We start from the raw sequence: 22276 nt of genomic DNA, 5'->3' as shown, positions 1-22276 counted from the left end.
TTCTAGCATTTTACCCATCTGCTTCCTAGCAGTATGGATCTGTACAAGTCCAGGAATGGAGTTTAAGGCCAATTGAAAGCCGCTTACCTTTCACGTGACAGTGCAATACATCGCTCACTGGCTCTGTTCAGATCCAACCAGTGGCTTTCTTCAAAAAACTCAACATGAAGCCTTTCACTGTCAGGTCTAAAGCAGTTTATGCCAATAAATTACTATTTAGTTCTAGACTGAATTTATCATTTTTTCATCTTTATTTTAAAAGTTGCAGGTTTATAAATGAAGCAAATGTTTAATTACAACCTGTAAGGCAGATATGAAGGATGTGGTTTCAAAAATACAAAAGCTTAGCCTAGTTCCATTATTTATCACCTTTGATCATTCATAGCACTCAGTTATCGCCCTGTTTATGTGATGATATTATGAGCAATTTTATTTCCTTGTTGCAGTTCTTTTTCCCCTTCCTCCCACTCTGTCCATTTCCAGCATGCATCAGTTTTGACTAGGGATGTGCAGACAAAAAGTTTTCGTTGATAAGTTGATAAGTTGAAGTTGAGGGTCGATTTCGTTCAATATGGACATATGGAGAATTCCATAAGTTGAGGGTCTGTCCATACGTTCACCGGTTCCCTAAATAAAAATTTAAACCCCTCACCCTCCTTAATCCCCCCCCAAGACTTACCAAAACTCCCTGGTGGTCCAGCAGGGAGTTAGGAAGCCATCCCTGCACTCATCTGCGATTTCCTCATGGCGCCGATAGCCTGTGTCACAGGGGCTGCCGTGCCATTGGTCAGCCCCTGTCACATGGTCACTGGCGCCATCTTGTACTCCTACCACGTGACAGGTAGGTCATGTGGCAGGAGGTCGCTCCGGAACCCCCGTTGGACCCAACCGGAACTTTTGGCCAGCTTGGGGGGGCCTCCTGACCCCCCCCCCAAGCTGGCCAAAAGTTCCGGTTGGGTCCAGCGGGGGTCAGGGAGCGGAGGCGCGGAGGAGCACGTGACGTCGGCGTCACTCGACGTGACGCCGACTTCACGTGCTCCTCGCAAAGGAATACAGGGATGGCTTCCTGACTCCCCGCTGGACCACCAGGGAGTTTTGGTAAGTCTTGGGGGGGTCAGGAGGGTGGGAGGTTTAAGTGTTTATTTAGGTTCAACGTATTCAACATAGCTATGTTGAATACGTTGGAACTCGCGATGCGTTTCTCCTCAAACCTTTTTTTTCTCTTTTAAAAATATAAGTTGCGTTTTACATATGCGTTCAAAACGAATGCACACCCCTAGTTTTGACTTACTTTGTTTTCTTCCGTATCTTTACGTTGTCAGGTTTATTCTTTCCGTTGATTTCTTTTTCATCTTTGTACCATTTGAATTTTAGGGAGGGCTGTTCAGAACTGGCTTCACATTTCAGCACAAGCTTCTTCCCCACAAACACCTCCTGGTCTTTAATCTCCTTCAGTCTTGGGGGTGCAGCTAAAAGGAAAGAGAAATTTGGTTATGATTAGACAGTTTTGGGACAAAACATATCCATCTTTTTCATGTACGTCGGGGCAGTACTAAAAGCGCAAATACTCCAGTCGAGTCACAGTAACAGCTGAGCTACAGTAAGAACACACAAACCTATACTGTGCTGGATGAAAAAACAATACATTTTATATTGATACGTTAAACTAGTGAAACCTTTCTTCCCCACTACCAGCTTTATGTGCGAGATATAGAACACATATATTCTATGTGGTTAGTTATAATTTCCCCCTTCTCAGCACGTGTCCAGTGACTCCCATAGCAGTTCATGGCTCGTGAAGCGTTCTTGGATACTGTTTATAGAAAGGCAATCTACAACATCCATAATTTCTCTCTGGAGCCTGGTATTTGCTGCCCTAACCTTGCTGCAAGAGAGGCTTGGCTATATTTCAGAATTTGGAAAAAAGTTATCTGTTGCAGAGTAGTCTGTACACTGGGGGGCGGATTTTAAGAGCCCTGCTCGCCTAAATCCGCCTAAATCTGGGCGGATTTGGTGAGCAGGGCCCTGCGCGCCGGTGCGCCTATTTTACATAGGCCTACCGGCGCGCGCAGAGCCCCTGGATTCGCGTAAGTCCCGGGGTTTTCAGAGGGGAGCATGTCGGGGGCATGTCAGAGGGCGGGCCCGATCCACGGGGTGTGTCGGGAGCATTTCGGGGGCGGGCCCAGGGGCGTGGTTACAGCCCGGGGCAGACCGGGGGCGTGGCCGCGCCCTCCGGACCTGCCCACAGGTCGCGTCCCGGCGCGCTAGCGGCCCGCTGGCGCGCGGGGATTTACGTCTCCCTCCGGGAGGCGTAAATCCCCCGACAAAGGTAAGGGGGGGTTTAGACAGGGCCGGGCGGGTGGGTTAGGTAGGGGAAGGGAGGGGAAGGTGAGGGGAGGGCAAAAGAAAGTTCCCTCCGAGGCCGCTCCGATTTCGGAGCGGCCTCGGAGGGAACGGAGGTAGGCTGCGCGGCTCGGCGCGCGCCGGCTATACAGAATCGATAGCCTTGCATGCGCCGATCCCGGATTTTAGCGGCTACGCGCGTATCTACTAAAATCCAGCGTACTTTTGTTGGCGCCTGATGTGCCAACAAAAGTACGCCAAATCGCGCTATTTAAAAATCTACCCCTGAGGCAGGAGGTGGAATTTCAGCAGGGTTTTCTTTGAGGCTTGAAGCACTTCAAATCACAGGGGGTCATTATTAAAACCATTTATATGCATAACACAGGTTTATATAAAGTGCTCGTTATAAAATTGTATAGAGATTGGCTTTGGGGAGATCCTGCCAAATTTAATGATAAGGAAGACCCTAGCAGGATGGGCCAGGAAATTCAGTCCTAGTCAGGGCAGAAAGCATCCTGTAATGCACAGGCTCCTGTTAGAATATGGCATGTTACAACTGAAATCGGGGGGGGGGCTCAGTATTTGAAACCTGTTTGTTCCTATTAGTTTTCACTATAACTTTCTGTGCTGGCTTTCTGATTAGCAGACTCATTCCTGCCTCAAGTGATAGTAGAGAGAATAGTGGTTTGTTGAATTCCAAATGTCCTGCTGAACATGTAATGCACAGCTGCCCGATTTCATGCATACTTTTATGCACACAAAACAAATAAGCATTCCATGGGTGGAGCTGGGATTTATGCATATACCTTTGATTTTCAGAATGGTAATTTTACAATAGCCTGAATTTTCAAAGCATACTTATGCACATAAAGTCCTTTCTGAAAATTTGTGGGCTCCCGCGGTATGCGCATACTTACATGAGCAGAAAGTTCTGTATTAATATTTATGCCCATGTTTTTGAAAATGTTTCCAAGTCCCAGCTCCAGCCCCTGGAATGCTTCTTGATAGTATAGATAAAAGAATGCATTAAATATGTGACTTAATGCCACCCTTTCCTTCCCTCTTCTTCCTCCTCCCTCCCTCTGTTCTTCAGCCCATTCCTCTTATCCCTCTCTCCTCACTGCTACCCGCTATCCTTTAGGGCCCCCGCTTATGCCCTATTCAATTCTCAGGTTCATAGTGATACCCTTTTTGACGCCTTATTTCATGTAACGCCTATCACCACTATTTTGCGGTTCTATTTATATTAGATATTTGTCGACTTGCTACCTATTACCACTGTTTGCTGTTCTGTTATTTATATTTCTTTTTATATTGTTATTTATATTTGTTATTTATATTTGCTGTTCTATTTATACTTGTTATCTATAATGTTATTTGACGACTTGTTTTAATGTACCGCCATAACCGCGATTGTTCTGTTTCAATGGAAACCGATATGATTTGATATTTTTTTCAAGAATGTCGGTATATAAAAACTCTAAATAAATAAATTAATTAAATGGGGTTTTGCATGTACTTTGATAATGCACAACTCCCTAAATGATTTTCAAAGCTCCACTTACATGCATAAAACATGATTTTATGCACGTAAGTTGCTTTGAAAATTGAGCCCATAAAGTATGCACATAAACTAACTGGCACCAGTTATATCCCGCAAAGAGAAAGAGTTTTATGCAAGTTAATATGGGTGTGATTTTAGGAATAATTTTCAAAGCACACTTATGCATGTAAGTTGGTTTTGAAAACTGGTGCAACTTATGCATGTAGCCGCCACGATGTTGCACAATTACCCTCAAAATGCATTATCTACAAATGCCATTTTACATAGAAACATGATGGCAGAAAAAATATTATTTGGCCCATTTAGTCTGCCCATCCATCCATTTTATCTAGCCTTACAATTCCCCTCACTCCTTCAGAGATTCCCTGTATTTATCCCATGCTTTCTTGAATTCAGAGACCATTTTTGTCTCCATCACCTCCACTGGGAGGCCATTCCATGCATCCACTACCCTCATTGTAAAGAAACATTTCCTAAGATTACTCCTGAGTCTACCCCTTTCACCATCTTCCTGTGACCCCTCGTTCTAAAGCCTCCTTTCCATTGAAAAAGTCTCACCTCCTGTGCATGGAAATTTTTCAGAGATATTTGACTATCTCTATATCTCCCCTATCTCACTTTTTCTCTAGGGTATACATGTTTAGATCTTTAAGTCTATCCCTATAAGCTTTAGAATAAAGACCCCTGATCATTTTAGTAGCCACCAATTCCATCCTGTTTATATCCTTTCGAAAGTGCGGTCTACAGAATGGTACACAGTATTCCAAGTGAGGTCTCACCAAGGACCTAAACAGGGGCAATATCACCTTCCTTTTTCTGCTGACCATTCCTCTCCCTATGCACTCAATTATTTTTCTGGCTTTTTCCATCTTTATCCATGTTTGCCCACCTTATGATCATTAGATACAAATTCCTCCAGATCCCACTCTTCTTTCATTTTTATAATTTCACCTCCAATACTGTACCTCTCCCTTGGGATTTTGCATCCTAAATGCATTAATCTGCATTTTGTTTGCATTAAATCTTAGCTGCCAGTCTCCAGATCACTCCTTGAGCTTTCCTAGATCACTCATCATGTTTTCTACACATGTCTGGCTGCCTACCCTTTTGCAGATTTTAGTATCATTGGCAAAAAGACAAACCATTCTTGACAATCCTTCAGCTATGTTGCTCACAAAAATGTTAAAAAGAACTGATCCCAGGACTGATTCCTGTAATGGCCCCCTCCTCAGATAACACACTCCATTTACCACTACCCTTTGTCTCCTCCTACTGAGTCAGTTTCTAACCCAGTCAGTCACTCCAGGATCCATACCAAGGGCGCTCAATTTATTTATTAGACTCCTATGCGGAACTATGCCAAAGGCCTTACTGTAATCCAAGTACACTACGTCTAGCCCCCTCCCTCGATCCAAATTTCTGGTCCCTCATTCAAAGAAACTGATCAGATTTATCTGACAAGATTTACCTGTAGTAAAACCATGCTGTCTCAGATCATGCAATCCACTGGATTCCAGAAACTGCACTATCCTCTGTTTTAGCAGCGATTCCATTAATTTTCTCACAACAGAGGTTAGGCTAGCCGGCCTGTACTTCCCAGCCTCCTCCTTACTTCTACTTTTATGAATAGGAACCACATACAGTCCTCTCCAGTCCTCTAGAACCACTCCCGAGGCTAACAAAGCCTTGAAAAGGTCAACCAGCAGAGCTGCCAGGAGTTCTCTAAGTTCCCTCAAATGTATCCCATCTGGACCCATCGCTGTATTTACTTTAAGTTTAGTTAGCTCCTTATGAACACACTGTACTAGAAATAGTTTTACCTCACTTCCAGTCTTATTTGTATTCATTTTATATCGTCCTGCTCAAGGCCCATCCACAGTGAACATCATTCAGAAATATTCGTTAAGCAATTTTGCTTTTTGGTCATCAGCCTCTAAATATTCCTCCCCTTCATGTCTGAGTCTCACAATGGCACTAACAAATCTAAAAAAAAGTTCTTGTCCCCCCATTTTACCATATTTGTTATTTTTTCTTCCATTTGAATTTTTTCATTCCTGACTACTTTCCCCAGCTTCTCTTAGCTTTTCCAAATATTGTTAGCCTGCCTTCCACTTTCTGTGAACTCTTTAAGGTAATGAATGCTAAGCATTTCTCCCTTACCTTTTTTCAGCTACTTCTTTAGAAAACCACAGTGGCCTCTATTTTCTCTTTCCTAACAAACAGGTTAGTTGCCCTCATAATATCTCCTTTTAATTTTGTCCACTGCTCTTCTACTTCCCCTAGATTTTCTCAACCAACTAACAACTCCTCGAAGTACTCCTCCATTTTAAGAAACATAGTTTTCCTGAAGCCTAGGTTGCTTGCCTTTGAATGAACCATCATCTCTTGAGCTCTAATACAGAACTGCACCATCTGGTGATCACTGGATCTCAGATGATCAGAGACACTATCTCTGTTGGTAAGCACCAACTCCATTATCACACCTTCCCATGTGGGTTCCAATACCATTTAACAGAACAATTATCCTTGCAGATAATCCAAGATTTTCCTCCTTCTAGAAGACACTGCAGCTGGGATGTTCTAATAAACATCCAGCAGATTGAAATCCCCAACAATAGCACCGCCCCTTTCATAGCAATTTTATTCATTACTTTCTCAAGATTTAAACCTCATACATTTCTTTTCTTTGTTTTTAGGATTAACACCACAATTGTTTTTAAAAGTTAAAAGAAGAAAGCATGCATTATTATCAAGACCCATTCAATTTTGCTTTTTTCAATTACTTTTATAATATTTCATTTAAATTTAGCAGTATGTATTTTGTTCTCAAATGTATCTGTATTTATTTTGCTCTCAGAGTTGTGCCTGTAAAAAACTAGATGAATAACCAAAATCAAAACCAGAGCCTGAAAAAAAATATCTGTGGCTACAGTGAATAGAAGCTGAACTGACTCTAGTGGACAAACTTGCATACCCAAGAGGTGTGTAAAACATACTGCAAAGACTTAAAAGAAAAATGCTTTCCTATTTGCAAGATCAGCAGAGTTGTCTTGTCAATGCATTCACAGCTACAGCAACTCAAGAGGTCTTTGTTCTGTTATCAAGGCAGTGGTTCAAAAGAATTTTCAAATCAGAGATGCTGCTGAACAAAGAAAGTTTCCCCAATCACTTCAACAAACAGCCATACCCTGTGTGATCCCCTTCACCCCATCCTGCAAATGGTCTTCACATAGATTGTACCTCATACTGTCACAACTGAAAAGGAATTGGAATCCCTCAGTCTGTGAGAGGCCTGAGTGTCCACTCAGAGGCCTCAGTGTCCACTTGGAAAGAAGTACACTCATGCACACACAAATCAGAGATAGCCAAGATAGAAAAGGGAAAGAAACATTTTTTTTTAAATATTAAGCCAGATGCAGCGTCTTTCCTAAATTCAAAGTATTGCTGAATTTTAAATTAATTTTAAAGTCTTAAAACATATTCTGTGTTTTAAACAACAGTAAAACCCTGTCTGTTGTACTCTCTTTTCAATGGACAAAGAGAATGGGTTTGAAGAGTGCAAGGTAGCATATAGTAACAGCAAAAAAAAAAAAAAGACTACATTTCTACATTTTCTCTGATATATGCAATTAACAAAGGCAATTGGGACTGATGACACCTCTCCAGTGACACCCTCCACCCCCACCCAGCTCCCAATAAATCTCACAGAGAGAAGAACACAGAAGTAACAAAAGGCTGCAGCTTATTAAAATCCATTTAAGCTACATGTTAAAACAATCTGAGCCCAACATGATTTCCCAAATGGCCATGACCTTGTCCCCCCATCCTTGCTGGCAGTCCAAGACTATACCCCCAAGGCCCAGCGATATCATCCTTCTGCCCTCAGGGGCTCCCAACACTAAACCGGCAACTCTACCACCCGCCAGGTTCTCTCTGCTACATCCCAGCACGAGTACCCTCTCTACCGGGTCAGTGTCCTCACTCTCCCCATGATTCAAGTGCATCGGCATACCGGCCCAGCTGCACTTCTTCCTCATTCATACTCCTTGCATCACTCCAACATTAACATTTCAAATACATACCATAACCAGGGCTTGGCACAACACCAACAAGAACCATAACAAATAATGCAAGGGAGGGAAGGAGGGAGGGAGATCCTGCCAGCAAAAACTGAGCAGGGCACTTTCCTGCTCTCAGCTTAAAATCTAAGCCCATCACAGTCCCCTGCAATCTGTCCCCATGGGAGGGTGGGGGGTGAGGGACCTACCAGATTCCAAATGAAAACTTAAAAAAATAAACCTCACGAGGAGAGCTCAGCATAGGGGTAAGCAAAGGCAGGTAGAGGAGGGGACCCAGCCATTAAATCAGCTAACCCACCCCATCCCACCCCACCGACTGTTGGTAAGGGCGGAAAACAGTAAGAGGGGTGGGGGTGGGAGGAGGTGCCAAGCCCCCAACCATGTTACAACAAAGGGACAGGACTTTGCTCGCCCAGCCTAACATTTCTATTGCAGCCCTTACAAATTTTAGAAACTCTAGCCATCACATTTATTTAACAGAAAAGAGACAATTGCAGCAGTACCAATAAAATAAGTGAGAGAAGAATGTGGTACTAGGCAAGGACATTAAGGAGCCCCTAAGTGACTGAACAATAGAGAAAAATAACAAATGCCAGCAACTGCTACCTATAAATCTGAACTACAGAACTCCGTTATTTTACATTGACATGAGATGCAAATGATCAAGGTGCCAACTATCTGGTAGCATTTACGAGCTTCACTGCATTCTGCAGTTTTCCAGTCTGCCACTCACCCAAAATATACTGGCACAAAATCTGAATGAATGATAAATGAACCAAAATCACCTAATTTCTTGCAATGATCTGTGCATGTTAATTTGCTGATTACTGTGTCATGCTCTCTTGCCACATAAAATATTGTTACATATTGTTCAAGTCAGGAAATAAACTTTATTACACATCCTCTGCAAAGATACAACGATAGCGTACAACATAAGATATGTTATCTTGGTTTTGACAATGCAAAGCTTTCTCATATCAACACCCCATGCTTGATTGCGCACAATATTGTTAATCTGCTCTGAGCCTCAACACGTTGAACAGGAAATCTGCAAAATATTATCATGTCGCAGCAAGCTTTCCAGCAAGATGCCCTAAAAGTTCCAACAGGTCTAAATGCAGGGAAGAATTAGGCATGCCTGCTACTGTACTTGCTTAACTGGCCATGTGGAAATTCATGATTGGCAGTGATGAGGTTAGTTAGTTAGTGCAGGGCTCAGGAATAACTTCAATCTGGCCTGGAGGCTGAAAACTGTTCTTTGCTATACACCCCGAGCGTGACAGCAGAGCACAGGGTGCATTTCCATCCCAAACATACAGATTGAGTCCACACACGCAATGGATTGCAGTCAGGCTCTGGCTTGCATATTACATGCTCAGTTTCTGTGGGCTGACAAAACAGTTTTGTTCCAGCAAGCAAAGGCAATGTGAAAGACACATGAGAGTGTGATTTTAGGAGCTGCAGACTCTAAAGGGCAACTCTGAGAACTTCTTCACATATTAACTGCAATAGGTGTTTATCAATTAAGATGGAGACTGCTGAAATTAGCATCTGCCTCCTAATCCCCTGAGAATCAAAGCCCTTCTCCCTTTGACTCTCCAACAGTATCCAATTACTCAAGACCTGTGCAGCATACATTACAGTCTGTTACCTGATTTGTCTCCAATTTTCAGAAAGGGCAACCAAAAGTTATTAGTTTGTTCATGAGTGATCAAAGATCTTAGCAAGTATTAAAAGAAATCATTACACAAATGCCAATATTTCAATATCATATTGAGACTCTCTTTTTTATATTCATCAACATTTATATAAGACTTGCAAGTAAGAAAACACAAAGTAGAAACAGAAAAATATCAAATAAATTAATTACAAAAAATCATATTACTAGGTTGTGTCAAGTCCACATAATCATGAAAAAGGTAAGATATATTGCCTAAATAAGCCATGTAATATATGTATCATTGATCCAAATCCCATATATACATATTCTATACGAAAATGTAACAGTTATACAATTTTATCTTTCAAGAAATTTTCCAAATGAGAAGGGTCAATAAAAGTACAATTATTCCCTTGAAAGCTAATTATGCATTTGTATGGGAATAAAAAAAAAAAAAAGATGCAGTCAAAGCAAGTACCTGAGCTTTCTTTTTCTTCCTCCTAAATTGTGTATCATATGATATGTCAGGAAATATTATCACTCTCTGACAGTAAAATGAAATAATTTAAATTTGAAATATAGCCACAAAAGCTAGTTTTTATTTCTCTCAGAGAAAAAGGAAACAAGCATGTTTTCCCTGATCATAATTGCATTTTGTCAAAACTCCAAAAGTTGAAATAACCAGACTAACCATAGTGAGGACAGTATCTTTCCTCTATATTTTTATTACATACGCTCAACGGGATGTAATATAGCTTACATATCTCAACAGTATCTTCTACCCTCAAAGATACAACAGTCTGGTCTTGGGGAAAGCTCAAAATATGCAAGTTCATGATCCTAACCTAATTCTCTAAAGCTTCTGTTTTAGAATGTAGAACCAAACCATCCTTAATGTGGGCCCAAACTGGCTCCTTGCAAGAGAGAAACTTGGGAGCATATCTGATCTTTCATGTCTCCAATTCTTTTAGCATGTTCTGTAAATTTGGAAGCTGCTGCTTTAGTAAAGGAACATAACAGAGAAATGGTGTTATATTCAATAGTGCAAGTGCACTATTGAATATAGCCTTCTAACTTTAGGTCAGCTCTGGCCCGACCAGGCTAGGTCATCCGGATAACTCCGAATATCAGAACTAACCCCTAGATTCATCAAAATGCTGAGAATAAAAGAGAGTGAACGATAAAGAGAGACATACTATAAAGCCTTCATAGTAGTCAAGTATTTATATGCCTATAGGAGGGCCAGCTAATAGCTTAAGGTAAGGTGTTGGTGGTGGTTTAGTGGCCAGGTTAACATGCAGACTAAGATGTACAAACAGCACAGTACACCTCGGTGAAAATTTGATGTCATTTAGCCAGCTTATGAGTTAGCTGGCTAAATGCTTTTGAATATGGACCTCAAGTAGACTAGGTGGAATCAATGGTTCTTATCTGCTGATAGCTTCCATATTTCTATATATTAGGAGGCCAATATTTAAATGTGACTTATCTGGATAAGTACTACTTATCCAGCTAAGTGGCACTGCTGAATATCCAACTATGGTCAGTGGATGCCACTTAGCTGGACAAGTGACTTATCTGGCTATCTATTTAGTTGGATAACTCAGGAGCAGGGAATGGGCAGATCAGAGAGCAGTCGAATGGGCTGGATAAGTTAACTGACAAACTTGATATTTAGAGTTAGCCAGTTAAATTATCCAGCCAACTCTGGTTGGACCATAGGGTAGCCAGTTTAACTTATCTGGCTAACTTTAAGATTGTCAGGTATATTCAGCAGCATGGCTGCACAGCTGAATATATAGCGCTAGTTAGCTGAATAAGTTTATATGGCTAACTAAAACAGCTGCGTGGTGGCCGAATATGGACCTCTTTAAGACCTAGTGGAAACACAGGCACTCTCATATCCGGGTCTGTCTGACAGGTTATGTAGGAGATCAGATTTGGACAATGATCATGCTAGTATTATTGGCTATTTAGATTACAGAATTTTGTGATTAGACATGAGAAAAGTGAGCTGTAGGAGGGTTACTGTATATTTATGTTTTTATGTACCCAATATAGTGAAGAATTAAGTAGGAAGACAAAAAGACTGTCCTGGATAATAAGAGGTATCTTGTAGGTAGTAACACTAGCTGATAGCTGGGATGTATCCTTATCAATCAGTGAAGGCAGAATAACTGAGCAGACTGGTCTTTTCCTGCCATCATCTACTGTTATGGGTTTTGATCTTTGCTCTGGTCTTCTTAAAATGAGTTCAGGAGAAGGAAGGATCAAGGGTTGTATCAAGATATACTGTCTTTGTTCCACACCAACTGATACTCTATGTTGAAAATGAAATGTACTGCTGGTTTATGTACAAATGTTAAAGCAGATAATATACAAAGACTTCAGAAACAGGGGATTGAAAAGAAATATAAATATATGCAGAACCACAGCATGGTAATTCAATCAGTTTAAACACTTGTATTTAATCTAATTAGTATCCACTTGCATCATTCAAGCTTGCTTTATGTTTGAGATTTGAAATTATTTCATTTTAGCAACAAATCTCTTAGAGACCAAGTTGTATGTTTTAATTTATACTAAATTTCAATACTGAGGGAAAAGAATAATTATCTTTTTGGCTGCCTACAATCTGCATTTTTTACGTACTTTCTTCATAAGTTTTCTGAAGAAACAGGATTCAGTAAAAATACATAGGTTTCAGTGTCTTAAGTTGTATGATAATGTCTGTAAAACAAGATGCCATTATTTTAACATATTTCTCAGATATTTATTTAATATAACAATAAATTCCAATGAACTCAATGGAAAAACTGGAAAAAAAAAAAAACAACCCCAAATGAAAATAATTTATTATTCCTCACACCTTGGTCATGGCATTCCAGCTAGCTACAGAGTATTTCTACGCTAAAGATTCAATTTAAAGGACAAACATTCAACAGTGAAAAATGTTTGCTTAGATACACAGAGATAAAAAAGTAGGAATAAGAAGGCAATGCAGCATATTAGTGCACCAACTTTTCCCTCTTGGTGACCTTGGCTTGAGTCCCCCAAAGAAATTATGTTGATGGGCCCAGTCCTGACTCCCATGAACACTTTAACATATTTAGCCAATGTTTGGTAATCTCTCTAAAAGGCAGCATAACTGAATTGTATGAGTAGTAATGCAGAACCATAGGCAGAGTTGTGTTCTGAAGCTTGCACAACATTTTTCTGTACTATGCCTTTCACTAGCTGGGACCACTAATGTCTCACCCCTCCACCTTCACCCCCATCACTGCCACAAGTGCTTGAAGCTTAGAATATTTTCAAGGTTTATATGGTTGTGTATATGGCATTCTAAGAATTAGTAGCATCAATGGTGCATGAAAAGAATTAGCCAAGAATCACTGGGTAGCTATATGGGGGGGGGGGGGTGTTTCTAGAGAGTCATATTCTCAGAAATGCTCCATGTTCCAAGTGCAGGACTTCAGGCAGGCTGAGCTCCAGAGTCTTAATGGATAGATGAGATGATGGTGCAGGGAAGAGGGTTTCAGATTTGTTAGGAACATACTGGGGGAAAGGAAGCCTATTCCAATGGGCTGGTCTCTGATTTAGCCACAGTGAACAAAGCAGTTGGCACTATAACCTTTAAAAAAGAGCTAGAGCAGATTTTAAACTAGGTGATGGATGGAAAAGCCAAATGTCTCTCAGCAGTGCATGGTTTGGAGAGAGGTATCTTCAAAGGATAGTTACAAAACAGGGACATTAAGGCATCCCAATAGAGATTGCCTTTAAATCCCAATAGAGGTGCTTTAAATAAGCAACAGACAGAGCAGAAAGATTCCAAATTACCACTGTCAACTGATAAGTAGGTAATTAATAGAAAAAAAAAAACAAAACAAGCACAGTCCAGATGTATTCCACACATTAAGAAAGGTGGAAAGAAGGCAAAATGATTATCGGCATGGTTAAAAGGGGAGGTGAAATAAGCTATCCTTCAACAATTGGAAGAAGGATCCAACAGAAGAAAATAGGATAATGCATAAACATTGGCAAGTTAAATGTAAGACATTGATAAGACAAGCTAAGAGAGAATTTGAAAAGAAGTTGGCCGTAGAGGCAAAAACTCACAGTAAAACCTTTTTAAAATATATCCGAAGCAGAAAGCCTGTGAGGGAGTCAGTTGGACCGTTAGATGATCGAAGGGTTAAAGGGGCACTTAGAGAAGATAAGGCCATCGCGGAAAGATTAAATTATTTCTTTGCTTCGGTGTTTACTGAAGAGGATATTGGGGAGGTACCCGTAGTGGAGAAGGTTTTCATGGGCAATGATTCAGATGGACTGAATCAAATCACAGTGAACTTAGAAGATATGGCAGACCTGATTGACAAACTGAAGAGTAGTAAATCACCTGGACCGGATGGTATACACCCCAGAGTTCTGAAGGAACCAAAAAATGAAATTTCAGACCTATTAGTAAAAATTTGTAAACTATCATTAAAATCATCCATTGTACCTGAAGACTGGAGGATAGCTAATGTAACCCCAATATTTAAAAAGGGCCCCAGGGGCGATCCGGGAAACTACAGACCAGTTAGCCTGACTTCAGTGCCAGGAAAAATAGTGGAAAATGTTCTAAACATCAAAATCACAGAACATATAGAAAGACATGGTTTAATGGAACAAAGTCAGCATGGCTTTACCCAAAGCAAGTCTTGCCTCACAAATCTGCTTCACTTTTTTGAAGGAGTTAATAAACATGTGGATAAAGGTGAACCAGTAGATGTAGTATACTTGGATTTTCAGAAGGCGTTTGACAAAGTTCCTCATGAGAGGCTTCTAGGAAAAGTAAAAAGTCATGGGATTGGTGGCAATGTCCTTTCGTGGATTGCAAACTGGCTAAAAGACAGGAAACAAGAGAGTAGGATTAAATGGACAATTTTGTCAGTGGAAGGGAGTGGGCAGTGGAGTGCCTCAGGGATCTGTATTGGGACCCTTACTTTTCAATATATTTATAAATAATCTGGAAAGAAATAGGACGAGTGAGATAATCAAATTTGCAGATGATACAAAATTGTTCAGAGTAGTTAAATCACAAGCAGATTGTGATAAATTGCAGGAAGACCTTGTGAGACTGGAAAATTGGGCATCAAAATGGTAGATGAAATTTAATGTGGATAAGTGCAAGGTGATGCATATAGGGAAAAATAACCCATGCTATAGTTACACAATGTTAGGTTCCATATTAGGTGCTACAACCCAAGAAAGAGATCTAGGCGTCATAGTGGATAACACATTGAAATCGTCGGTTCAGTGTGCTTTGGCAGTCAAAAAAGGAAACAATGTTGGGAAATATTAGAAAGGGAATGGTGAATAAAACGGAAAATGTCATAATGCCTCTGTATCGCTCCATGGTGAGACCGCACCTTGAATACTGTCTACAATTCTGGTCGCCACATCTCAAAAAAGATAATTGCGATGGAGAAGGTACAGAGAAGGGCTACCAAAATGATAAGGGGAATGGAACAGCTCCCCTATGAGGAAAGACTAAAGAGGTTAGGACTTTTCAGCTTGGAGAAGAGACGGCTGAGGGGGGATATGATAGAGATGTTTAAAATCATGAGAGGTCTAGAATGGGTAGATGTGAATCTGTTATTTACTCTTTCAGATAATAGAAAGACTAGGGGGCACTCCATGAAGTCAGCATGTAGCACATTTAAAACTAATTGGAGAAAGTTCTTTTTTATTCAACGCACAATTAAACTCTGGAATTTGTTGCCAGAGGATGTGGTTAGTGCAGTTAGTAGTATAGGTGTGTTTAAAAAAGGATTGGATAAGTTCTTGGATGAGAAGTCCATTACCTCTGTTAATTAAGTTGACTTAGAAAATAGCCACTGCTATTACTAGCAATGGTAACATGGAATAGACTTAGTTTTTGGGTATTTTTCAGGTTCTTATGGCCTGGATTGGCCACTGTTGGAAACAGGATGCTGGGCTTGATGGACCCTTGGTCTGACCCAGTATGGCATGTTCTTATGTTCTTAAATACTACAAGTCTAAAATATAAGATGGAAGAGTTAGAATGTATAGCACTAAATGAAGAAGTAGATATAATTGGTGGAAGGAGGATACTGGGACACTGTGATAGTAGAGTACAAATTATATTGCAATGATACAGTACGATGGATCAAATGGTAAAGGATTGCAACTATATGTTAAAGGGGTATAGAGTCAAACAGGATAAAAGTTATGCAGCAAACAAAATGCTGCAGAATCTTTATGGACAGAAATTCCATGTGAGAAAAGAAATAGAATAGCAGTGGGGGTGTACTATCATCCACCTGGCTAGAATGAACAGATAGATGATCAAATGCTAACAGAAATTAGGGAAGCTAACACAAATAACAGCATATTAATAATGGCTGATTTCAATTACCCCAGTATTGACTGGGTAAATGTCACATCAGGACATGTTAAGAAGGTAAAGCTTCTAGATGAACTAAAAGACTGCTTCATGGAGCAGCTGGTACAAAACTGACAAGAGGGGAGCTATTTTAGACCTTAGTGGCATGCATGATTTGGTGCAAGTGATAACAGTGTTGGGGCCACTTGACATTAGTGATCATAACATGATCAATATTGACTTGATTATTGGAGGGAGGACATTAAAAACTATACATAGCATAATCACTCTGACAATCACAACAATAATCGTAAAAAATTAAACTGGTAAAATCGATGATTGGGACAATTATCGGCCAATATCCAAATTGTCTTTCATTGCTAATATCCTAGAAAAAGCAGTATTATCACAATTAGAGAACCACCTAGAAGACAATAATATACTATACCCAAGCCAATTTGGTTTCAGAAAAAAATCACTCAACAGAAACCCTACTCATTTCACTATCAGACACTGTACTTCAGGGATTTGACAAAAATGAATCCTATACACTGGTGCTAATTGATCTAACAGCAGCTTTTGACACAGTTGACCATACCCTACTGTGCCATCAGCCGAGAAAAATCGGAATTGAAGGAAGTGTTAACAAATGTTTCCCCTTCCTTCCTAGAAGATAGAACATTCCAAGTCAAAATGGGAAATCCAATTTCTGACACCTTCACAAATTGAAGGTGTCAGAAATTCACATAGATACAGGTGTCCTGCAGGGTTCAGCACGCTCAGTTACGCTATTCAAAATTATTTGCTACTCTTATGTACATTGCTAGCAAATCTTGGACTCAACTTCTTCCTTTATGCAGGCGGCATACAATTCTATATTCCTCTCGACAAAACATTGGAAAAAACTGTGTCAACCCTGTCAACAACAAAAACTTTCTCAACTGAAACTAATGCTTAACCCCTGCAAAAAAACGAAATTGAGTGACTACGAAGAGAAACAATAATCAAACAGCCAAAAATAGACCTGGGTTATTAGAGACCTAGGAATGCAGATCGATGAGAACTTCACAATGAAAAAACATAAACAAATTATTGAAAACAGGATACGCCAAGCTAACAATATTACAACAGCTGAAACCACTACTAACAACTTAGGACTTCTGCACTGTATTATAAACACTAATATTCTCAAACTTAGATACTGCAACTCCCTTTTATTTTATTTATTTATTTTTATATACTGGTGTTCGATTTTACATATCACATCGGTTTACATTTAAACAAAATTTGCAGGAACTCATGCGTTACCTTTTACTAGGACTTCCTGCAGGATTACTAAAACCACTACAAGTACTACAAAATGCTTCTGCTAGACTCTTACTAGGGACAAGGACATTTGATCCCATCACCCCTTCGCTGATAGCACTGCACTGGCTTTCGATACAATCCAGAATTCATTACAAAGTATTAACTCTAATGTTTAATAGCATCAACATTAATCCAAGCGTATTAGGAGTGACACTTCAACCATACACACCACAACGAGCACTAAGATCACAAAATAAAGGACTGCTAAAGCTACCCACAACATGGAACACACAACTAACACAAATAAGAGACCAAATGTTTTCCATATGAGGCACTAAATTGTGGAACTTACTTCCAGAGTCACTACGTATGATAACAGAAAGAAAGAGTTTAAAACATGGATCTTTAAAAATGATTATGATTTAACATAAAATACCAATAAGCTGATAACTTCACTGTCAGGATCAGAGATTTTCCTAATAGAATGAGCAGTAAGTATAAAGCTATATAAAGTGTAATGTAAGAAAAATTAGAACTTGTACACAATGTTATGTTGACCTAGAAAACAAAGAAATTAATATGACCTACAATCCCTTTACTGATGTATTGTTGACCTATAATATGAATGTTAACCCATACTGTGAAAATTGAACGAGGATATGATAATTGATTTGTAAACCACTGTGATCTTCTTTTGGAACGACAACATATAAAACACCAAAACAAATAAAATAAATAAGGAAATCTCTGCAAAAGCATTTAACTTTAAAAAAAGAGATACATTATTAAAAGAGAAAAATGATTAGAAAAAAATGAAAGGAGCAAATGCAAAGGTTACGAGTTTACCTTAGGCATGGACGTTATTTAAAAATACCATCTTGGAAACCCCATGCTTTAAAAAAGGTGGAAGGAAGGGCAAACAGCTGCCAGCATGGTTAAAAGGTGAGGTGAGAGAGGATATTCTAGCCAATAGTACATCTTTTAAAAAATGCAAAAAGAATGGATCAGAATTAAAAAACAGGAAACACAATAATCACTGGCAAATTAGATGCAAAGTATTGCTAAAGAAATCAAAGGCAGAATTTGAAAACAAACTTGCCGTGGAATCAAAAACTCATAATAAAAACATTTTCAGGTACATTCAAGGCAAAAAGCCTGCGAGAGAGTCAATTGGACCTTTAGATGATTGAGAGGTAAGAGGGGCACTAAGGGTGGACACGGCCATAGCAGAGAGATTAAATGAAATCTTTGCTTTGTCCTTTACTGAAGAAGACCTAAGGCAAATACTCATGCCATAAATGATATCTGAAGGTGATGATTCAGAGAAACTGAAACAAATCTCAGTGAATCTTGAAGATGTAAATGGGCAAATTGATAAACTAAAGAATAAAAAATCATCTGATCCAAATGGTATACCTCCCAGAATGCTGAAAGAACTGAAAAATGACATTACAGGCCTACTATAAACTATAACGAAAATCAGCTCAGGTTAGAGACTGGAGGGTGGCCAACTTAACACCAGTTTCTTATAAAAGGTTCCAGGGCTTATCCAGAAACATGCAGTCTGGTGAGTCTGACATCAGTGCTGGGAAAAATTATTGAAACTAGTATAAAGATCACAATTACTGAACATATAGTCATAATTTAAAAGTGAATTTTAAATGAGATATTCGCACAAAGAGGATCACATACACATGTATGTGGCCCGTGTTCATGTACTATGTATTTTATAAGGGGTTCACATATGCATCTATGTGTGTGCACAAGCAAACTAGCAGGTGTAAAAAAGGGCCTGTCCAGGGGCGTTCCTAGGTGGGGCCAACATTAATGCCTATAAGTTGCTATTTTAGAACCAGTCAAAGGGACGCATATAATTCTGTTTCTTATGTATATTTACACCTGCTAATTATCGGGCATAAGTGAGAATAAAAGTGTGAGGGATGTGGATAAAAAGGGGGCAGTTCAGGCTGAAGAATTAAGAAAGTATCAATGACCAAGAAATGGACTGGGCAAACTGGTGGCCAAATTGGTAAAACTGGTAATTTCCTTTACATGCATGTTTTAAAATGCACAGACTTGCACATGTAAAAGCCAACAAGTGCTAAGGAAAAAATGCTGTCAATTCTCCACACATAAATGTTAAAAATTAGACACACAAATACCTTACCTCTCAATCATCTAAAATACCTTACAAATACCTTACCTCTCAATCATCTAAAGCAGATGCACACCACTTAGCTAGATAACTCTTAAAAAGTGCTAAATAAGATAACCAGGAAAGTCTTCAAACGTTAGTTATCCAGCTATCTTACTTATCCAGCTAAGTAGCACTTCTGGCTATCTTATTTAGCTGGATAAGTCTTAAACAGGGCTTCTTTGCCAGATAAGTAGTGTTTTTCTTTTAGACCTATCTAAGTGACAACTTTGCAGTCACTTAGACGGATAAGTCAAAACGTATCCAGCTTTATTGAACCTACATATCACATATCTTTTAGATACATGAGTATTGTACTGTAGATTTTTATATATTTTGCATCGTGAACACATATGTGTGTATCTAGATTTTCAGAGAGATTCCTGAGGGAATTACAAAGTAATGGGTTAAAAGACAATGTACTATTGTGGATTGAGAACTGATTAAAAGATAGAAAACAAGTGGAGTTAAATGGTCATTTTTCTCAATAGAGAAATGTGAATATGGAGTGCCCCAAAGATCTGTATTGGGACCTCTGCTTTTTAACATATTTATAAATGATCTTGAGATGAGGGAAAAATGAGTGAGGTGATAAAATTTGCTGATTTTACAAAATTTTTCAAAGTTGCTAAATCCCAAGAGGATTGTGAGAAATTGCAGGAGGACCTTGTGAGACTAGGAATCAAAATGGCAGAAGTTATTTAATGTGGACAAGTTAACAGTGATGCACATATGGAAGAGCAACCCAAATAATAACTACACAGTGCAATGTTCCATATTGGGAGTCACCAGCCAGGAAAAGGATATAGGCATCATCGTAGATAATATGTTGATATCTGTTCCGTCTGCAGTGGTGGCCAAAAAAAGAAATGAATGCTAGAAATTATTAAGAAAGGAATGGGCAATTAAACAGAGAATATCACAAGGCATCTGTATTGCTTCATGGTGAGACTACACTTTGGGGCAGATTTTAAAAGGGTTACGCACATAAGTTATGCGCGTAACCCTTTCAAAACCTATTTTGCATAGGCTCGGCGGCGCGAGCAAGCCCCAGGACGCGCGTAAGTCCCGGGGCTTTCCTGGGGGGGCGTGCCAGGGGTTTGTCGGGGGCATGTCGCAGCGGCGCGTCATTTGGGGGCATTCCGGAGGCGTAGCTGTGGGCATGGTTCCGGCCTGGGGGTGTTTCGGGGGCGTGGCCGAGGCCTTCGAAATCGCTCCCGGGCCGGGGAATCGCATCGTGGCGGCCGGCCAGGGCAGGCGTAACTTTTGTGATAAAGGTAGGGGGGGTGTAGATAGGGCTGGGGGGGTGGGTTAGGTAGGGGAAGGGAGGGGAAGGTGAGGGGAGGCCGAAGAAAAGTTCCCTCTGGTTTCGGAGCGGCCTCGGAGGGAACGGGCAGCGCACGCAGGGCTCGGCGCGCGCAAGGTGCACAAATGTGCACCCCTGCGTGCACCGACCCCGGATTTTATAAGATACGTGCGGCTACGCGCGTATCTTATAAAATCCAACGTACTTTTGTTTGCGTTTGGTGCGCGAACAAAAGTACGTGCAGGCGTAGTTTTATAAAATCTACCCCTTTGAGTTTTGTGTGCAGTTGTGGTCAAAGACACAGAAGAATTAGAAAAGGTATGGAGAACAGCAATTAAAATGATAAAAGGGATGGAATGATTCCCCCATGAGGAAAGGCTAAAGAGGTTAGGGCTCTTCAGGTTGGAGAAGAGATGGCTGGGGTAATAATAGAAGTCTATAAAATAAAGAGTGGAGTGGAATGGGTAAACATTAATCAATTGTTTATGTTTTCAAATGTTCAAAAATTAAGGGATACATAATAAATTTATTAGGTAATACATTTAAGACAAATAGGAAACATGTTTTTTTACTCAATGTGTAATTAAACTCTGGAATTCATTGGCAGATGATGTGGTAAAAGATGTTAGTGTAGCTGGGTTTAAAACATGTTTGGACAAGTTCCTGGAAGAAAAGTCCATAAACCATTATTAAGCTGGATTGGGGAAATCTACTGCTTATCTCTGGGATACACAGCATGGAATTTACCAACCTTTTGGGATCCTGCCAGTTACTTGTGACTTGTATTGCCCACTGTTGGAAACAGAATACTGGGTTTGATGGACCTTTGGTCTGACTTAGTATGGAAAATTTTATGTTTTTATGTTCTTATTAAACTATGGAATTTGTTGCCAAGAAATGTGGTCAAGGATAATGGTATAACTGAGTTTATAAAAGCTTTGGACAAGTTTCTGGAGGATAGGTTCATTAACAATTATTAGCTAGTTAGATACAGGGATTGCCACCTCTTACCTCTGGGGAAAGAGTAATAGGGAATGGATCTCCTTATGAGCACCTGGTGGATTCTGTCAGATGACCTAGATTGGCCACTCTCAGACACATTTGCTAATTCATTCATGTTGAAGATGTTTCATAGCAAAAAAGTTTATTTTTGGAACATCACAAGCATGTGGAAATTGTTCATGGTAAACTAAATTCTAGTGCCTTAGACCCTGAAGGAAATATCATGGGTGCTACTAGGGCCCCCAAAATAGCATGCCGACATAGTGGCCAATTTTGAAAAGACGTTTGATTACAATTCTCCTCTTTACAGTTTTCTTGTTACATGGCTCTGATACATCGATAATGTCTTCTTGATATGGTCTGGTACTGATATTCAGTTCTATATGTTTCTAGACTTGTTAAATTCTTTTGATACCATCCTCCGTTTTCAAG

At 39.9% G+C, this 22276-nt stretch overlaps 1 protein-coding gene across 4 annotated transcripts in view; it reads right to left on the bottom strand.

Moving 5' to 3' along the window:
• The window catches only part of NRG1 (neuregulin 1), a 550039-nt gene that overhangs the window by 453981 nt on the left and 73782 nt on the right, over nt 1–22276 (bottom strand). For all 4 annotated transcript variants that reach the window (XM_029601717.1, XM_029601714.1, XM_029601723.1 and 1 more), the window contains exon 2: nt 1292–1469. In XM_029601717.1, the coding sequence (XP_029457577.1) occupies nt 1292–1469 (178 nt within the window). The remainder of the gene's footprint in view (nt 1–1291; nt 1470–22276) is intronic.

Source organism: Rhinatrema bivittatum, chromosome 1 (assembly GCF_901001135.1).
Source record: "Rhinatrema bivittatum chromosome 1, aRhiBiv1.1, whole genome shotgun sequence".
Lineage (NCBI taxonomy): Eukaryota > Metazoa > Chordata > Amphibia > Gymnophiona > Rhinatrematidae > Rhinatrema > Rhinatrema bivittatum.
This window is presented reverse-complemented; position numbering and strand designations above follow the sequence as displayed.